The 19,181-nt window shown below is 40.6% G+C and overlaps 1 protein-coding gene and 1 long non-coding RNA gene across 5 annotated transcripts in view; one reads left to right on the top strand and one right to left on the bottom strand.

The window, feature by feature from the left end:
- The window catches only part of CTNNA2 (catenin alpha 2), a 933,346-nt gene that overhangs the window by 890,157 nt on the left and 24,008 nt on the right, over positions 1-19,181 (top strand). For 2 of the 4 annotated variants that reach the window (XM_072951564.1, XM_072951561.1), the window contains exons 16-18: positions 1,244-1,349; positions 4,854-4,988; positions 15,610-15,753. In XM_072951564.1, the coding sequence (XP_072807665.1) occupies positions 1,244-1,349; positions 4,854-4,988; positions 15,610-15,753 (385 nt within the window). The remainder of the gene's footprint in view (positions 1-1,243; positions 1,350-4,853; positions 4,989-15,609; positions 15,754-19,181) is intronic. The other 2 variants (XM_072951563.1, XM_072951562.1) reach the window with 1 other exon arrangement.
- Positions 8,876-15,646, bottom strand: LOC140690044 (uncharacterized). The gene is made up of 6 exons (XR_012065238.1): positions 15,147-15,646; positions 13,061-13,301; positions 12,537-12,737; positions 11,443-11,518; positions 9,745-9,886; positions 8,876-8,956 (listed from the first exon to the last, which is right to left on the bottom strand). It is a non-coding gene; the product is annotated as an uncharacterized lncRNA (long non-coding RNA).

Genomic DNA, 19,181 nt, shown 5'->3' with positions numbered 1-19,181 from the left:
TTCAGCGTTGACATGAACACAATATATTTTACTTTTAGTTACTGACGTTAAAAATGCCAGAAGGAAAATTAAGAGGGAATCGCAACAAAATGCCCTTCATTTATGTTTATTTACTAAAGTCATTTTACACCTTCCATTTTATAAAATGTTATTATATAACAATGACAGTCATTGCCTACTCTGTGTAGCCCTATGCGTTCTGAATAAATCACTTCTGAATAGTTTTGCTCTATATCTCACCACCGGTCTAACTAGTGGACTATAATTTTGTAGCCTTAAAAAAGGCATTGATTTTTAGATACATAAAGGAGACCAGTAACCATGCTAAAAAATATAATAATAAATGTATTTAATCTATTATTTTATGTGCTGCTCAAGACAAGAGATGAAAAGTTGTACCATAAGCAACATTTTGTTTAAAGATTTATGACACAGCCTAGTTTCCTTTTCCTTGCTAATAAATATTTAAAAGACATGTAATATTAAACAGTTCACCTAATTGAAAACTTTATATGGAAATATTGGGGCAATGGTTTGGCAGCGGAAGACATCGACTATCACTGAGTGTTTTGTGTGTTCCTTCGTAAGTCAGTCCCAGAAGTGCAGAAACCAGCAAGAATAAGAGCTCAACAGATTCCTGAAATTCTGGCCAAACAGTTCTCAGTTATGTGCAAGAGACAGTGGTTTCTCGAAGTGGACTTAAAAATATACTTCATGTAATAATAGTGCTGGGCATGGTATGAAAGACAACGTTTGCACATTTATTTTGGCTAGACTCGGATTTAAATTTAGAATTTATCACTTATGATTTGCATAAACTTAGATGAGTTGACCATTTCAGTCGATTCTTCTCTTCTCTAAGATGAGAATGATGATGCCTCTTTGTTAGGGTTGTGAAGACAAAACTATACAACGTGGTCAGCATTTACGTGTGAAGTTCCCATTGCCCTTGTGGCGGTCATCTTTGTTAATGGACCACTGTTTCAAAATATAGCAGTTAAGGTCAAGAATGAAATGTGAGCATGCACATCAAAATAGGGGAAAATAGCCACTAAAAATCAGTGGAAGAAATGTGGATTATTCACCTGGAAATCAAAGTGAATCAAGAAAACATGCGCATTCCTTCTACTGTGGCCAGAGCCAAATCAAACACAAGAGCAACAACCCGGACAAACAGCACGGTAGGTCTGTCTGTTTCCCGCCGTGAAGTGGATCACTAATTATGCTGTGTATGTTGTTTCAGAGGCAAAGGCCCATTGAAAAATACGTCTGATGTCATTAACGCCGCCAAGAAAATTGCCGAAGCAGGTTCTCGAATGGACAAATTAGCCCGCGCTGTGGCTGATCAGGTAGAAGGAGGGGGAGGGGGAGGCACATGCCGAGTGGAATCGTTAACTAGCACTTGGGTTCTGGATGGGTTTTATGCGCCCTGTAAAATGCCCCTGAAGAACACTGAACTGTAGAGAATCGCTAACATGTTATAAACTGGCCTCTAACTTTGCTGGGATTGCGTTGACGGCAAAGGTAGATTCCGTTAAGGAGGGTCTTGTAAATCTAGCGATCAAAATTCCTTGAGAAACAAGAGTACCCACTAGAGAGACATAACCCCCGAAGAATCATGGATTATCCAGCTGTCCTCCTTCAGAAAGTCAATCACACGGCACCAGGGGGAAGAAAAACAAAGAACTTCACTCCTTTAATATTGATCTCACTACAGTGGTGCTCTTTATAGTTCATAGTCAATGCCCTGGCATTAATGGGATTGTTCACCCAAATCAGGAACATCTAGAGTTCAGCTTTGTTTCCATCCAGACTCAAAGGGATCAGAGATTAATGAAATTCTCAGAGTATCTTTTATACTTTCAGATGGAACTAAGATACGTGAGAAAATACTTGTCAGTTTCACTCTGGATGTTTCCGTTTATTTCTAGACTTTTCATTTAATTTTGCTGACCTAGAACCCTAAAAGCCTGTTCTAAATAATCTTGTTGTAGTAACGTTCCCTCTCTTGTAAGGAGACTTTCAGCAGTAGATTTTCCCAGATAACTCCTCCTTGTCTCTTTCAGCAACAGCAGCTTATAACTTGAACCATTTTATAAAGGAAAATGTCTTAAAATGTAAATTAAGATTCCGAAATAGAAAATATTACATAAACAGTAATTTACATGACTTTGTTTGCTAGACTACAGTCATGCACTCTGGAGCCACGGAAAGATACAGAACCATTTCCTTCTCCATAGACGGCGCTGGTCTCCTGTGATTCTTGAGTTGCTTTTTATAGTTTTCCTCCCTCATTCCTTAACATTAGGCTCTTCCTCTAAATACTGATTCTAGAATCCTTAAATTCAGTACCAAATTCACTCTTCTTCCAAAGTCTGAAAAGAAAAGCTTAAGATTAAACTATAAGGATTACATTTAAAGCAAACGCATGGATTGCCTCACTTTAATTTTTTTACAACTGTGATGGCTAATCCGAGGGAATGTTTTTTGCTTGCTTTTGAATTTTTGAGAAAGATAATTCATTAAATATCAATGTAATTTGAGAATCCCCTGAAATCTGTAGGGATTGAAGACCATCATTAAATCGCTAGTTTCAGGGCAATACCAACTGCCAGGCTTCTTGAGTTTGCCGAAGGTTGAGTTCCTCTCTCCAGAGTTCCAGGTGGATCCCCAAAAGTTCATGCAAAGGAGAGGAGAGACAGTGAATTTTCTTGAGAATGTGCATGCATGCACGCAAACACACCTACAAGAGTGCTTCATTCTTTTCTGCAAATGTTGGGATGAATGGAGTGACCAGAGATTTATGGGTGACTCTGAAATGAGTTTTGTTAGCATGGACTTCTTCCTGGGGGTGAAAATGGGTGGCTTTTGGATTGCTTTTCCATTAGACCCTGAATATCACTGGCGGAAACTGTTTCTCAGAATATTTAGGCTCCTTGAGTTCAGTATTTTTCATTGTGGTTCTTGTTTCTAATTTTGTAATTTTGGATCCTTATTTCCAACAACTGTGCAACAGGGAGGCTAGTCCCGAAGAGTTTTGACATCCGGAAAACACACCACATGCACACATACACAAATCCCAGGGTTCTAGATCTATTTTGAGATTGTGACAAAGAATTAAAATGCTAGTTAAGGATGACTTTAAAGAAAAAAAACAGATGAAGTTTTAAACATAGCCCTCTCTTTGTGGCATTCTTCCTGCCATCAGTTGTGGAGCAACTTGTGATTTTTGCTAATGTTTTGCCTGAATGGCGCATCTCTTTCTCAATTCTGTACTTATTTGTATACTGTAAGAGTTAGTTTTCTTGATCCCTCACGCCTTGCTGTGTTTTAAATACTTCAAATAACTGACTAGAATGAGCATTTCCAAAGAATGGAAAGGTCGCCTGTATTTTGCCTGAAAATATTTTTATGGAGATTTGAGATATGCACACAGTAGAAACTCTTTATGGACTGTTGCATTTTTAATTACCGTTCCTTTGAGATAGAACTTTCATTTTAATTTGCTGCAGGATATTTGTATCGAAAGCCTTGTCAGCCCTCTAGGGAGACATCATTTAAAAGTTAATTCCTTTCCCTATATGAGTCTCTGGAGTAGGATAAATATTACAGTGTTAAGTACGTGTAGAAAGCGAAAAACAGTCTCTGTGGGATTCTTTCTTGATAAATGCAGTCAGTGAAAAAAAGACCACAGTGGTAAGTGTTATGTGTAAAAAAGACCCCCTTGTCATTTATTAAATAAATGGGCTGTGGCCAATGACTCGCTTACAGTATTAATGAAAGAATTCTCTTTCTTGAGCTTGAAGGAAACTTAGCTTGAATCTTTCTCTCATACTCTTTTTCTAAATAAGACACTTTGGTTTCGGCTGGAAGTAGTCATTTCTTAAACTGTTCCATTGAGGCTCTGATGATTTGATGTTTTTCACAAATGCCAGATTGAACTGGAGCAACACAAAGTCCTGGAGAATTTTGAGCTAAGCTTTCAGTAACAATAGAAATGCATTTCAATTACGGAATAGCCGTTGGCATTGAAGCTTCGGAAATGCTTTAGGGCATCATGTAAATGTCTGTGGAAGTGTTCAGCGTAGCTCAGTGTGTATTTGATGGGCGTCTACCCACTTAAGTTACAGAGGGAATTCAGAATCCCTGGCCACAGTTGACTCCGGTGCATCCTTGGAACAGTTCTGTTTTTACTCTTATGAGTGCATTTCAATTGGCTTCAAATTAATTTTACTCAAATCTATTTCTTTCACAGTGGTCGTGGCCCTTCTCAGAGTCTCTTGTTTAAAGGAAGTTTATCACGTTGCTAAAACTTTAATATAGAAATACAAAAAGTGCCATAGAGTTGCTTTAAGGAATGATGAGTTTCCTAGAAAGCTAAAGGAAGCAAGTAATCCCCTCCCCTCCCCAACTAATTGAATTGAAACTCTTCCCTATATTATGGCAAAGAGACAGCCGCAAAGAATGACTCCCTTCTAGGGTCTGTCGCTTTGTATTAAAGTAGCTTTGCATGCAGTGAACACTGAAGGGGCCACCTAGGGAAGACCCTGCAGCATATTTGGTTTTCTTAGTCGCTTAGAGGATCCCTGATGGAACACTCATCAGTGTGCACAGGAGTCCCAGAAAGGCTTGCCGCGAGATTTTCAATATTCTTCTTATAGAATTTTATCAAAGTAAGGCTGACCATTCTAACCTGCACCCTTCCTAACATGCACTATAAAGACGTCAAGTTGGATGGATGTGACTCAGGTATTTGACACTGAAACCTTGTCTTCTCAGAGCTCTTATTTAGCAAGTGTTAGAAGCTGAAAAGTCCTTACTAACTGAGATCGCGTTTGTTTAATGTTTTGTAGTGCCCTGATTCGGCGTGTAAGCAGGACCTGTTAGCCTACCTTCAGCGAATTGCCCTGTATTGCCATCAGCTCAACATCTGCAGCAAGGTGAAGGCAGAAGTCCAGAACCTAGGAGGAGAGCTCATTGTGTCAGGGGTAAGCCGGGCTTTGGGCTTCAGAATCTGAGCTCCCACTGCTGCGCTTCCGAGGCAAGCATTCTTGGCAACAGTACTGCTCAAAACACCGAACTGCAGTGATTCATAGGGAGGTGTTTTTTTTTTTTAAAATAAATGTTATCACCATTATTCCAGACCTTACAATAACTCACAAAGAGCAATTTGATTTTCCAATTACCCCGTGTTTATACTGGCCTTGTAAAATCTCCATTCTTCACAAGAAAACTAATTTCGTAGTCTGGAAACTCATGGCCAAGCTGTGACTATTATAATTATTTGGGGCTTTGTATATTTACTCATTGTAAGTCAGCGTCCCTCTGTGAGTCCTAGTAATTTTCATTCTCTGTTCAGGAGCCAGCCTCTCCATGTGTGGATTGTGTCCACATGTTAGAGATGATCAAAACAGTAGGAATTCCACTCATCAGGTTCCAATGCATACTAGGTTATCAGGAACCCTTGAAAGCCAGCAAATGTTTGAATTTAATACAGGTTGATGTGCTGTTGCCAAAAACTAACAGAGTTGTCAAACACTACAATTATATATTTCTTTGTTCAATCACTTCAGTGCGTCCCTTCTCATGGAAATGTAAATATCCGGTCCATTCTCATCAAATGCAAAGAAAGATGTTCAGGGAACAGAAGAATCATGATTTCTTGGCAAGATTTCCAAATGCATGTGTTGAGGTTCTTCATCTTGGCTTCTTCTCCTCCCTCAGTCCCTTTCTTTTCAACACGAGGTGCCATCGATTGTAAATTATTTGCAAATTCCAAAGTGTGGCTCTGCCACCTAAAGTTCTTTTCCCAGTCACCCGTCATGCTGCCATTTGAAGTGTGGCATTACCAGGAGAATAACATTATCAACATGGTGAATGCCTTGGGAATACCATACTGGTCATGAAGTTCAATTCTTCGCCTAAGTCATTTCCAGAAATTCAGCAGGTTGACCTTTTGGTTAAAATATATATATATATATATATATATATATATATATATATATATATATATATATATATATATATGGAAAAATCATTCTTGAACCCAAAGGTTTCAGTTCCTATATTGTTTGGCTTGCAGAAGACAGCTGGGAAAAGAGCTGATCTGGCTTGCATGGAGATGCCATTGGGGAAGCCTGTTCCACGCAGACTCACCCGGAGCCCACTAAATTCTGTGCCTCTTCCCAAAGCATAGTCACCTCTCTGCATTTCCAAAATGATCCTGCTTCAACATTCTTCCACAACCAAGAGCAATCTGTCTTGCAATGTGTCCTTCCCGCCAAGTCGGTAATTACCAAGATCCTCTCTGCCAGGAAGTGATCGAAACATTGCATCTCCCTTGCTTCCTTTCTGATCTTCAGCCTCAGCGGTAGCGTCTCCCATACCATTCAGCTTTCATGTCCGTCTGTATCTGGCACCTGTGGAACCAAGTGCTTTTTGTTTCGCTTGCCTCGTGTGCTTCCATTTGTCACTTTCCAGATCTTATTATTTACGAGCATCCCTGTGACTCTCAGGCCCCACAGCCTCCTCGAAGCCAGGTTCCCTGGCAGCGTTGCTCTCCGCCATCCTCTCATTGTCCGTCACTGCCAGAGCATCACTTGCATTGTCTTCTCCTCATGTAGCTGTAGTCCGACCCATCACTGGCTTTCATCACTTGCACTGTTGGCATTTACAGAGGTTGTTTGAGATTGAGAGCCCCGTCGAGAAGCCCGCTTCCTTCTTTGAGTCTTGCTGGCAATGTTCGTGAATCCTTGCATGGGAGAAGGCTTCTTTCAGAGGAATGTCAAACAACTTTAGAATAATTCTGAGTCCAACGCGTTATAAAGGTTTGCTTATATTGCTCAGTCATGGGCCTGCTCTTGGCCTCGCCATGATTTGTCCCAAGCTTGATTGCTATTTGGGGCCATGACTGCATCTGAAGTCTGCTACCTTTGCCACTTCTGCCTCCATCTTCTTCTCCATCCTCCTTCACTGTTGGCCAATGGAGAAAAAAAAATAATGTTTGTTTGGAAAAACAGCCACAAATGACTGCCTTCAAAGTCCTGAAAGAGTCAAGAATGTAAGACCCCATACACACAGACTTGCAATGATTTTGCCAAGAAAGCGCAGCCAGGCTTTGGGCTCCATTTATTTTGTTGTCTGGCATGACAAAGTTGCTGTATTTTTAAGGAGAAGCTATTATAGTATAAAATGCAATCAAGAAAAGAAATCGTTGAATCTTCCTTCCTTTTTCCCTGTGTCTTTATGTTTATGGGATTCAACGCTGTGGCTTCTTTTCTGAAATACATGAAAGCCTCAGGAAGATATATTTCTTGTACTAAGACAGAAGGGGTTTTTGGATAGATTATTTCCACTTTGCCAAGAAAAACGATTTGGATGTCAAAACCGAGCACCATGTTTTTGTAGTCTCATGTTGGCATGATGAATGCATGTTAAACAGTGTGCACTGGAGGACAGTGATATTCCGTGTCAGCGTGTGTATGTTTTATGTGATCCTATGTGTACAAACTGGGGAAGGCTGCTTCTGTTGCATCTACCTTTGGCTTGAGACGTAGTTCAGGAAATCTCAACAGATCAAGGGGACAGTGGGTGCAAAAGCTCTTCATGAGTCATGATGGGGAACTAGAAAAAAAATCTAAGGTGTAAGCCTAATGGTGCTCATGCACGCAGCTGCTGTCTGAGAAGCACCATTAGCTTTTTGGCTGGCAATCAGTTTTCTAAAGTCATTCGCTTAAACTTTCCCAACCGCGGAAAGTTGCCATTCGTATTACATCTCAAAGTAGAAGCTGCGTATTTGTGAGCCAATTCAGCTCCACCTGGCTGCTGAGTGGGGAATGGGAAAGAGAGATTAAAGCAAAGCAAGACCAAACCTGAAAGAGTGCTAGGACTGTCAGAGTGAAAGTAGGGGAAACTGAAGTCCAGGCAGTTAAACAGCCTGATTGATGATATCCTGGCTCTATTCGCTGGTTTCATGTTTGTTTCATCACTTAAGCTAGTTTTCATGTTTTGTGGAGAAAGGTCTGTTGAAGGAAGAAGACAGACGAAAAGAGGGAGGGTAGGAAGGGAGAGGCAGGAAAGAAGGAAGAAGAGAAAACAAAGGAAAGCGTATTGTAAATTAGTTTAGTGCAGGGAGCAGCCATTAAACGTGACAGCGTTCAATTCATCCTGGGAGGAAAGTTGAGACACTTTTTTTTTCAGTGTGTAAATATATTTGAATACAAATAAGTTCCAATGTCACGCTATGAAAATTACCTGTATATTTGATTGGCATGTTTTTAATTAATTTTTATTCACTAGGTTTCAGAGGATTTAAGAGGTTGTTTTAAATTTAGAAACAGATAATACACATGGATCTGGAGAAATAAAAACCATCTAATAACCTTTGATTATCTTTAACCATCCACAGAGTTACACTTTGTGCATTATTCTGAATGAGCTTGGAAGGACACATGTAGGGTTTTAGAATATAGAGTGAATATCAAGCATTGTGATAAAACCAAAGCATTTCACCTGAATTATTTTTTTCTAAGTTTAAATACAACAGAAGCCCCACTATAACAATGGAGCCAGAACACAAGGACAATCATGCCCTGGGCAGGAATTTGATGTTCAGGTCAGAGGTGAAGGAGCGCCGTCGTAACTTACAGCTGACTCCACACGAAAATGCTACAAATTTAATAGGTTATATTGAATCTAAATGTCTTTTTTTCATACAGACAAGATACAGGGACAGAGTTTAGAGGTGAGGAGGAATGTCATCCCTTAGGCGGTCATAGAGGTCAGGCGGCTGAATAGAGGCCTGACCTACTCCTGAGGGACTGAGCAACTTGCCCTAATGTGCACTTTTGTTCATTTCCATTTGCATCTCTCCTTTCCAAATATGAATTCTTCTCAATTGGGTTATGGAGAGAATTTTGTCAAGGTGAGCCAGTAGAATTTGCAACCCTGGTAGGATCTGAATCGGTAAAGAGAAAATTGGAGAATAAGGGGTCCATTCTAATGATTCTTATAGCCTTTGTTTCATATTATTAAGAAAATTGGGCTCAATTAAAATTAACATAAGACTCATTGTGACAAGTCAAAAATAGTCATAAAAATACTCGGAACTGGTAACATTCAAATCAATCCTGACACTGGCATAAAATCAAAGACACATACGTGTGTGTACACACACGTTTACCCACAGCAAATGCACCTGACTTGTCACCTACTTCCTTACCCCCTGAATAAGAGTAATCAAGAACTGAACAAATGATTGACAACTGTGGTGTATCTGATTCAAAACAATACAATTTGGGGAGGGGGAAATGTGGGATTTATTTGTACAATGCAATATGTGTGTGTGCATATATATATATATATATATATATATACACGCATATATATGATTGTGGTTTGCTGAGATGATATTTGGAAATTTCTATAGTCCCTCTATTAAAAAGAAAAGAATCAGTATTTTGTGATGGGGTCAAACAGTCGCTGAAACAAGCATTGTACCTAGATGTGTAGACTTGTACTTTCAGCAGCCCTGTTTGGGAAAGAGTCATTTTTTTTTAATACATCTGATTCTGTCTATTGTCAATTTTTGAGTATCTCCACTGATCAAAGTATAGTAGTCATGGAAAAAACACTTAAGTTGCTAGTTGTTTCAGTTTGGGTTTGGAATGCATTTCTGTGCTTTATTTAAGCAAAAGGGTTTGTGTTCAGAGGATTCACAGCACTTCTGAAGAGTTTTATACAAACCTTCCAGAGGGTAAGCCACTGAGTATTTAGGCAGACAGGACTTTGTCTGATCTGGGGAGAGTAGGAGAATCTAGAACCAAGGAAGCGAAGATTAAAACAAACTTCAGATTATGAATCTGAATGGTGAGATGGTGGAGATGCTCTGTAACAATAGAAAAATTAAACAAGTATTTATCATTTGCAGAAAGGTGGTAGTTCTTTGCACATAATTTGCTAGTATGTCAGGGTGCTGCATAATTCAAACTTTCTCCCCAAATTCTATCCCCTAATCTGTTATGATAGCAAAACAATGACCACTTAAATTCCAATTTGTGCATTAAATCTTCTTTAGTTACTTCCGTATCAGTGTGCATGGTCATTGATTTTTTGCACAACTCAAATTATGCAAACTTTCAGAGAAAACTAATCCTTAAGTGTTGTTTTTTCAGTGCAGATTCATTCTCCCAGTGTTATAAAAGTGACATTTAACAAACTCAAGGCATTATTTTTGGAAGAAATTGGAAATAAGAATTTGTATAAGAAAAGTAGAAAATCTCCTTGGGTGTCAGGCATCCTAGGAAGCTTTGTGTCTGTCACTCCACGCCTTTAGAGCTGCCTCCCTGAATTCAGATAACCTTGTGCAAAGGAGGATGGTGTACCTCTCTGCTATATGCAGGGACCCTTCAGTTACATACTCCAAGATACTGATTCGAAACTTATCAATATATTCAATTCCGTTCATTGAAAAAAATCAGTTATTCACTGACGAAATTAAACCAGTTGGCTGTCTTGCTGAACTGTTTCATGCGTAGAAAAAGACTACATTCTAATGCTCTCATTCTAAAATACGGAACCAGACTCTATATTGTGGCAACCCCGGGATGTGAACCACGCCGATAACTCTTTTTACCTTCGCTGCAGACATGGATTGACCTAACTTGGACCTCCTCAGTGGATTAATTTGACTGCATCCCCTGAACTTGTGAGCTGGGGTGTTCCTATTTTAGTCTGAGGGCATTGCTGCTTGTAGGAGGAGAAGGAGTTCGTGGCTTTAAGGAGAGAGCGTCTGCGTCAGAAATGTCAGTGCCATTTACCTGTCATTTAAGCTTTCATTCCTTCGGGCTTTAGAAGTTTTGAAAATTTTGAAAGCCTCTAATTAAAAGAAGGAAGGCAAATGCTTCATACCTTTATTAATAATGATTGCCTTAGATTTTTAGTTAATATTTGGAGGATTATTTGGCATCAAATGAATAGTAATATTTTGTGAAAACTTGGAAATTAGACACATGGGAGGTGGGAGGTACATAGATGAGGAACAGTGATTTGCATATATTTTTTGATATCTGTGAAACACAGGCAAACCTGTCGGAGGTGTACTGGTTTATACCATTTTCCCATGAGACATGTTCCAGTTTTGACATACTGTCTGTATGTGATAATTGTCTGAGTTCATTCTAGAATGTTCCTTATCAATATGTTTCAATAATTAATGTCTATAGCTTGTCTTAGGAGCTGCCTCCCCCCCATTTTTAACTAGTTTTGCATGTGTGAGAGCAACCCGACTCTGCCTGTTCCCTTCAGTTGAACCAAGGAATTATGGGAAACTGAAGCGTTGGGTGGATACACTTACTTAAAACCAGTATCTGTAATTCAGTTCCTCCCTTTTGATTTTCGATTCATTAGCTCTGGTCAAGAAATACATTATTTAGAATGGGTTACCTCAATCTATGACGATGTTTTTGCTTGTTCTTCCTTGGACATGCCTCACGAGGAGTTAAAATGTGAACAAGTTGATCTAAAAATATAAATAAGTAAAAAAAGGAGAGTGAATATTGAAACCAAGTACTAAGTACTATGTGAGGATTTCATTATTGATTTTGCACAAATGTCCATTACCTCCGATGACTCAAAGTAACGGAAATAAAGAGACCCCCCCCCCCAGTCAAACTGAGATGGCATTTTTTTGGTGGTGTTCAATACTGCATTTGATAACATTTTGATTACAGTGTTTTTCTAGGAAAAGATTAGTGTTTCCATAAGCGGTTCCTAATTTCTAACAACAAACTAACAATCAGAGCTTCAAAGACTTGTATTTGTTGCTCATTCTCATAAGAAATTTTAATACATTGAATTCAACATTTTTATTGCTTGCCAACTGTTACGTAAAAGGCACAGTGCTACGTGTTGGTTGGGTGAGAGCATTCAAAGTTCCGTATCTCTAATAGCATATAATTTTCATGAAAAGGATTAACTTTTCTGTCCGTTGTGCTTTGTTTTTAATAGATGGTGTAGTCTACTTTTCCCCCCACTTTTAGCTTCTCATCTTACTGTTTAGCATCCCTAGCTAGAGGAGCAGGGTGTCTGTTGAGCTATCTCTGTGTATTCACTGTTTTTTCTTGGTTTACTATCTTCTAGAAATAAAACTGTGTTTAACTTACCATCGTCTACATTCTGTCCCTACAGATTAGTTTGTCAAATGTTTTCTCCAGCTTAATTTAAATGATTTATAAAATACGGCTTTGATCATAGCCCTTTAAAGAGAAAAATGTGCCATGTTGTGGCCCATGTGTCTTACAAATGGGGAAGACTTCTGGATGGGCAACGTGGAGGTTTTTTAGTTCAGATTTCTTTTACTGCTTCAGAACACATTGTCTTACTCAATCTCAAACAGTCATTTTCCTTCTGGACAATAAATGTATTTCAAATATTTCATCCTACCCTATTTTCTTGAAAGCACGCTTTCTTAATTCAGACTTTAATCTTTTCTTTCATTATCAATACTTTATCTTATTTTATTGCTTTTCTCTGAATACCTTCATCTGTAGAGATGCCTTGCTGATAATGAACTTGAGTAGAAGTTTGTCTAGGTGGTCTATCCAGTCTGCACAGTCTGCCTCCTGACCTCTTCTATCTGCTTCCTTCTGCAAATCTATTTTGCACCTGAGAGAATATCCTGGAGGAGTTCCAGTCAGCATCATCTTCTAAGAACCACGTGCTCTTCTAAGCCCGAGGCTCTGTACGTGAGACACCATCGTAAGACAAACTCAGAACATGATCTCTTTGTCTAGGGACTCCCAATTCAAACCTGTCACTATCAAAGTCAATCGTATTCTCTCTTGTCGAGATATTTCTCTTTAATAATAACACTTGGTCACATTGCATGCCAACGGCCTGATCATGTCTTTCATGATAAATTACTTGGTAAATACATCTGTGGACTCTTCTTTTGGGCGGTACAAATTGTTCCTCCTGACTTTTCTAAATCTTTGCACTAGGAAGTTAAATAAAACCTTTTTTTTTTTCTTTCCCAACACACAAACAAAAATTTGAAACAAACCTTCCATCTCTCTGGTCAGAATAAAATGATCACCGTGACTTCAGTCCTGAGGTCTCTTGAATGAAATCTTGCAATCACTTCATGTCTTGTCTTGAAGGGCTAACTCATCCATTTCTATGATGTCACAGGAAGTCTGCATCAAGTCCATAATTGCAGTAAAACAGTTGTTTTCATAAACAGTGTCAAGAGGCTAGATCGTTAAGAAGAGTTGAAAATGATCTGATCCTGGCATTACTGCATTCTATGTCAAAGAAAATTTTGTTATTTTAACTAATATAACTAAAGACATTACTGCAATCAGTCTAACTAAATTCAGCACAGTTCACTGTTTTGCATCCATTTGATGCAGCCTAGTTTTGCATTGGGTTCCTGAAGTCACGCTCCATTTCCAGACAAGCAATAGATACGTAATTAGAAATGCCAACTTATTATAATCTAAGCCCAGTTTGTTTTATTTCAATATTTTAAAAAGTGTTTAACTCCAGTTTTTTCCCTAATATCTTAATGTTGGCAGAAGTGTACCTTCTTTGTTGGATAGTTAAAAAAAAATCTTAAGGTATTTATTGGAAGAATGGACAACTGAATCATTAATCTTAAAGTAATGACCTTTACATTTTGAATGAAAGGTGAGATGACACAAAGAAGTTGCTACTATTTAATAATCATTTTTGAAGCTGAGGAACAAAGGTAAAAGAATGACACATTCCCATCAGTGGGAAAAAGCAGGAGATGGCTGATTTCTAAAACCAAACAGGATTGTTCTAATGCTGTATAACCAAAAAACGCAAAGATAAGCCAACTAGTCAATGATCCAATATGTAAAAACTGGAAGCAAATAGCTTCATAGGGCCATTAATTGTGAATTTCACACGATAAAAGCTGTTAAATACAGAACTTGAACTTAGAATTATTGAAAACAGAAGTAGCATATTGCAGCAAGGAAGACACAGGCAGAGAATCACTGGTTCTTCATACAAGTGCTAAAATGCTTAAATATGGGAAAACTTCAGTTTCATTCTTTTTTCTCATATGCCAGTTTTTTCCCTTTTTAAAAATTGTCTTTAATTCTTTAAATTTTTTAAATGCCTTTAGCATTTATTTTGACGTAAAAATGGGAGTGATGTTGCCAAATCCATAATCGGTTTGAATTCAGTAGTTTACAGGTTGCAAAACGCTCCCTAATCTACTAATTTTGCTTAGTCTAAAACTGTGATTATTTAATGCCCGTAGGCATTTAGGGAGCTAAGAATGACAGGACTAGAAATGGAACTACATTGGCTTAAAATACCAGGAAAAAAATTCCAAATCAGGAATTTTGTTTATCCGTCTACAGAAACAGGCTCTGGGCTGTACCCACTGATGATGCTGTGAATTGCAAGCTATTATTCTGAGTGTTTACTGAAATATTTTCTGTGGAAATAGATTCACTTTTCATATATTCCACTGGGAAGATAAATAGCCAGCTTCCATGTGGATGGTTTCAAGACTTGCTTGCTCTGGTTTTTTTTTTTTTTTTTTGTCTTAATACTCACTTGACAACTTTGAGTAGCTCTGTTTTTAAATTTCTAAGTCTACATTTGAAAAGAAAAAAAAAAAACCTTAGTGCCCTCCACATTCCCATCTTGCCTGATTTAAAAAAAAATTAAATTACAAAAATGGACTCAGGTGTTACACAAATCTGTAACTATATGACTCTTAGCAGAACTGCATGTGACAAAAATGGTCACCGAGCATCACTGGGTCACTTAAACTTGACCTCTGAAAGTGGCAGTGCAGAGATGGTAGAAATACTGCCATTTGATTTTCCTGCAGGTTTGCAGGTCAGCTCGAGTTACCCCTTTTAGAAGTGTGTTACGCTCAGCACACACAGACGAACGTAGTCAAGGTTGGCAGTAACATGCTAGGTCAGAGGTAACAGCTGAAGACGTGGAAGTTCCCAAGGTCACTGGTTGCTGGCTTATCTTTTAAATCGTGCCTGTCACCCTGCCCGCCCTTGAGGGTACAAAGGAGGAGTAAGAAAGAGCTGCCGTTCTAGCAGCAGTGAGTGTCCTGAGCCCTCAGTGAACCCGGGGCGGGGGGTAAGTACCCCTTTAGCTCCGTGTCCTGGCTGGGCGTGCAGAGGCTGAGAGCTTGACGAAGGTCACACCGCAGGGCAATGGAACTTGCGAGAAAGACATCAGCCGTGCCCCCTGTACCGTTCCAGGCGTTAAGAGCTTCAGCCTTGCTTTCCCTCTTGGTGATCTTCAGTGCTTTAAGCAGGGGGTTCACCCCCTTTGAGCCCCACGACGCCTGTCCCATACAGCCCCTGACCAAGCGCGCTGCTGCTGCTTCGACCCCCTTCTCCCAGATGGTCCTTGATCCGATCCAGGGAGCCAGTGAGGAGTCCGAATGGCGGGGCCGCTTAGCATCGCGGAGGCCTGCCCGTGTCTCTTCCACACCTGATGCCTTCACAGGCTTCCTCTCCCGAACCCCTTCCCAATAGGGTGTGTTTTTTTTTTTTCTCTTGCTCGCTCTCTCACTCTCTCTTTTCTGTATCTCTCGGAAATCAGACAGGAGTTCAGAGCTCTTTCACTACCTTTTATGAGGTAGATTGTGATGTCATAGATGGGGGCAGGGCTAGCCAACTTTCCACCCACCTCCCAGCCTGTGCAGAGGGAGCTCCGATCGGGAGTGGAAGCAGTGATTCCTCCATGGTGAGTAATTTTGCTTTCTAATCTAACCTGTCTCATTGTAAACATTCATTGTGAAAGCAGCGGAGGGAGGGGGTTTCAAGGGAGTAAGGATGTGACCACTGAAGCCCTCTTTACTCAGGGGGAGCCCACTCTGGGCAAAGGGTCTACTTACGTATTCTTTACCTAAGTCAAGAATTCCACAATGCAGATAACGTTCTTCAAGCATGATCTAAACTTGAGAAGTTGAAAACGCTATTTGCATTCCTTCACTTCTCAGTTTTTCTCCCCATTGGGACTGAAAGTCATTGCATATGTGGAATGAATCCATTCGGTAGTCTCTGAGTGAGCATCTCCAAGGAAGGCCAGTTAGGAGAATGCATTCTTCCTTTGAAGGATTTCAGGATCACAGAATATCCCTTACTGATGTTTGCCCAGAGAATCAGTCTGTTCTGAAACTGTGGAGTAAAACTGAAGAAACTGATACGTAAGAATTATCAACAAACGTGGGTTTGATGTCAACAAATGAAAACGTTCTAATGCAAAAGCTAAATTATTTATTTGAAAAAGAAGAGTCACCACTCTTGCAAGATTAAGGGTCTGGCCATTTCAATGTGTCACAACCGAGTCTGCTACGTTTTTGTTGCATGTCATGACACTGGTGCTGTTTTGTAGGAGTTCTTGGTAGTTAAGAGCTGTGAAAAGCTGCTGTTCTTTGTTTCATTTGGGTTTCTGTTTCTGCTGATTAATTCTTTTAAATGCCTTAGTGTTTAGAAAGCCAAGATCAACTGGAGTGAGCATGTCTCTCCACCTTCCTTGTTCTCTCCTGGGTACCTATTAAAGCTGCCAAGATGTCAGCTTTTATATGAAAGGGCAAAGGAAGTTCGTGGAGATAGTTAAGTGTTTGAGGGATGTCAAAGCATCAGGGTGGGTGTTTTTAAAAAGATCTGACCATCAGAATGTGAGGCCCTGTTACGTTTCATGGGGTGGGATAAAAAGCATTCTGGTTTGAATCATAGTTACTATGAGATACGTTAAGCAGGTATCACTCATTTATTCAAATCCCTGTGTGACTAACTATGTGCCGATCTTGGTGTTGGGGAATTGGGGCGGTTGGGAGCAGGAGTCCTTTGTCTTCAACGTGTAGCTGCTCTTACCCCATCGCCTGCAGCAAGTTGCGCACTTTGATGGCTCAAAAGCACAGATACATCGTTTTTCATTATCTGGGGTGGCACAGTGTGATGACTGCCAAAGTATTCTCCCACCTAAACTTTCTAACCTAAAGAAGGAACTGTCATGGTAGAAACTTCAGGCACAGTAAGGGGAAACAGAGGCAGAAGTGGCCCCTAGGAAGACATAGGTAATAATCACCTGCAGTCAACTTCATACTGCCATGTGGGAAGCAACGCCAAAGTCTCATAGGTTGGGTGGTCCCTTTCAAGTCTCTGGCCTGCCTTCCGTTGAAAAGTGCTAGACTCCGGAACTCCGGTAGAAGCAAAGCTTCAGTGCCAGGAAAATCTGATGTCTGATCGTAGCTCAAGTTTTTATGTCTTTTATCAACCCCTCATACAGCTGCCAGGTAAGCAATGCTCATACTTTACAAACCCTTGGAATACAATCACCTTTAAACTTCGTGAGTTAAGGATGGTTGTGTTGTGCGCTTTGAGCCAATTTCAGAGGCTCGGTTGTGGAATGCCTTGTGCATGCACTTGTCGACCCTCGTGTGCACGTGCTCATTTACAGTGCTGCTCAGTGTGTCTGCATCCATTTTTGTATGTATTTAAATTATAATTTAAAAATACATACATACAGAGTGCTCTAAACAAAATGGTGAAATGTGGCAGAAGTTGCATTACTCCGGGGTCCGAACACTGGGGTTCTCATCCTGTTTCTGTCGGTCACTAATTAGGGGACTCGAAGCAAATTACTCAGATCTCGTGGACCTCAGTTTTCTCATCTCTAAAGTGATGATCGATGATTTAAAGGAAGTAGCCTCAAGTAACCTGGCTCTAAAATTCTACTGTTTTATAATATATTTTTGGGTAACTGGCTTATGAGAAAAAGATTGTACAGTTGGTGAGACCTAGTTTTTGTATGAGACATACAGTTATTCAAACCAGGAAAAGAATTTCAGTCCAAACTAGATTTCAAAGTGTACCCCATATCTGATGTGGTGCTGTTTGGTTCATGACAGAAGTGGGCCCTATTTTAAATGGACAGTGTCAACTCCTTGATAATTAGCTCTGTGTTGATTTGGAAGACTGATTGGTTTTTTAACTCCATAATTTTGTGTTATTCTGATTACCCTTATCCACTAGGTAAGGGAGCTGGTCCCCCTGGGAGTCTACAATTAAAGTTACTTACGCAGAACTGCAGGAGTTGCCTCGTGGTGTCGGTAGGCGTCGATGGGTAGGGAATTGGTGGGTACTGAGCGACCTACTGTGAGGGATGAAAGACACGCAACCCCTGGCTCCTAATCTCGGGGAACGTGCAACCTTTCTGGGAGCCTAGACACATGCCAAGTGTCAACTTAGAGGTGAAGACAGTAAGTGTCAAATGACTAAGAAACATCCCTGTGGTCTGGGGGGAGGCTGGGTTGCACTGGGAAGGCTTTGTGAGAAGCTGAGGCCTTCGGCCCCCAGGAACAGAGCGGTTTCGGCCTGTGTCCTTGTGCTTGACGAGCGCAGGGAGGGGTTTCAGATCAGCAAGCCCGCAGAATTGTCAGTGTTGCGGGGGCGTCCTGTGTTTAGATACGCCATGTCTCAAAACCCAGAGTCTTCGTGCAGCGTCCAGCCCCTTACTTCTCCTGAGCTCCCTTCCCCTTATTTACAGGCTGACTTTACGACACAGGAAGAAGAGGCTGCAGTGCGTGACTGGCAGTGATTACTTCCTAACATATCATCAAGCAGTTGCTTTCTCAGTTACGCAGAAGGTCGCACGATCGCTCACAGCCGCACTGTGGGAAAGAGATAGAGAACAGGGCGGAAGCAGGGACAGAAGGGGACTCTAGCTCTGGGACAGTCCGGTCTTCTGACAGAGGTGGAGAGGGACTGTCAGTGACACGTGTAGAAATGTCGGGTGGTCACGGAAATGCCCGTCAGCTAACGAGCGTCCACGGAGCCAGGGGCATCTTCTGAAGCAGTCGGAAGTTGCTGTGTCCACTGGACAGGAGTCGCGCCAGACTCTGCTCTCAAACAGCCACCGATGACGCAAGTCTCTTTCCCTGACACGCTTGAAAGAGGTGATTGGTCTGGGAGGGATTTGCCCACTTTGACAAAGAAGCGCACTTAGGTCTGAAGGCCCCTCTGTTGCTGTCGATTCGTGGATGGTTTTCAGGATGTACTTATAGCATCACTTCGAGGGCACCGGTTTTGTATTTCCTGTCATCCGAGTTACTACTTTGGCCTTCCTCGCAGGCAGCAATTCCGCGAGTAGAACTCCTTTATTACCTG

Source organism: Vicugna pacos, chromosome 28 (genome assembly GCF_048564905.1).
Source record: "Vicugna pacos chromosome 28, VicPac4, whole genome shotgun sequence".
Taxonomy (NCBI): domain Eukaryota; kingdom Metazoa; phylum Chordata; class Mammalia; order Artiodactyla; family Camelidae; genus Vicugna; species Vicugna pacos.
The sequence above is the reverse complement of the archived record's forward strand: the minus strand, read 5'-3'. Positions and strand labels throughout refer to the sequence as shown.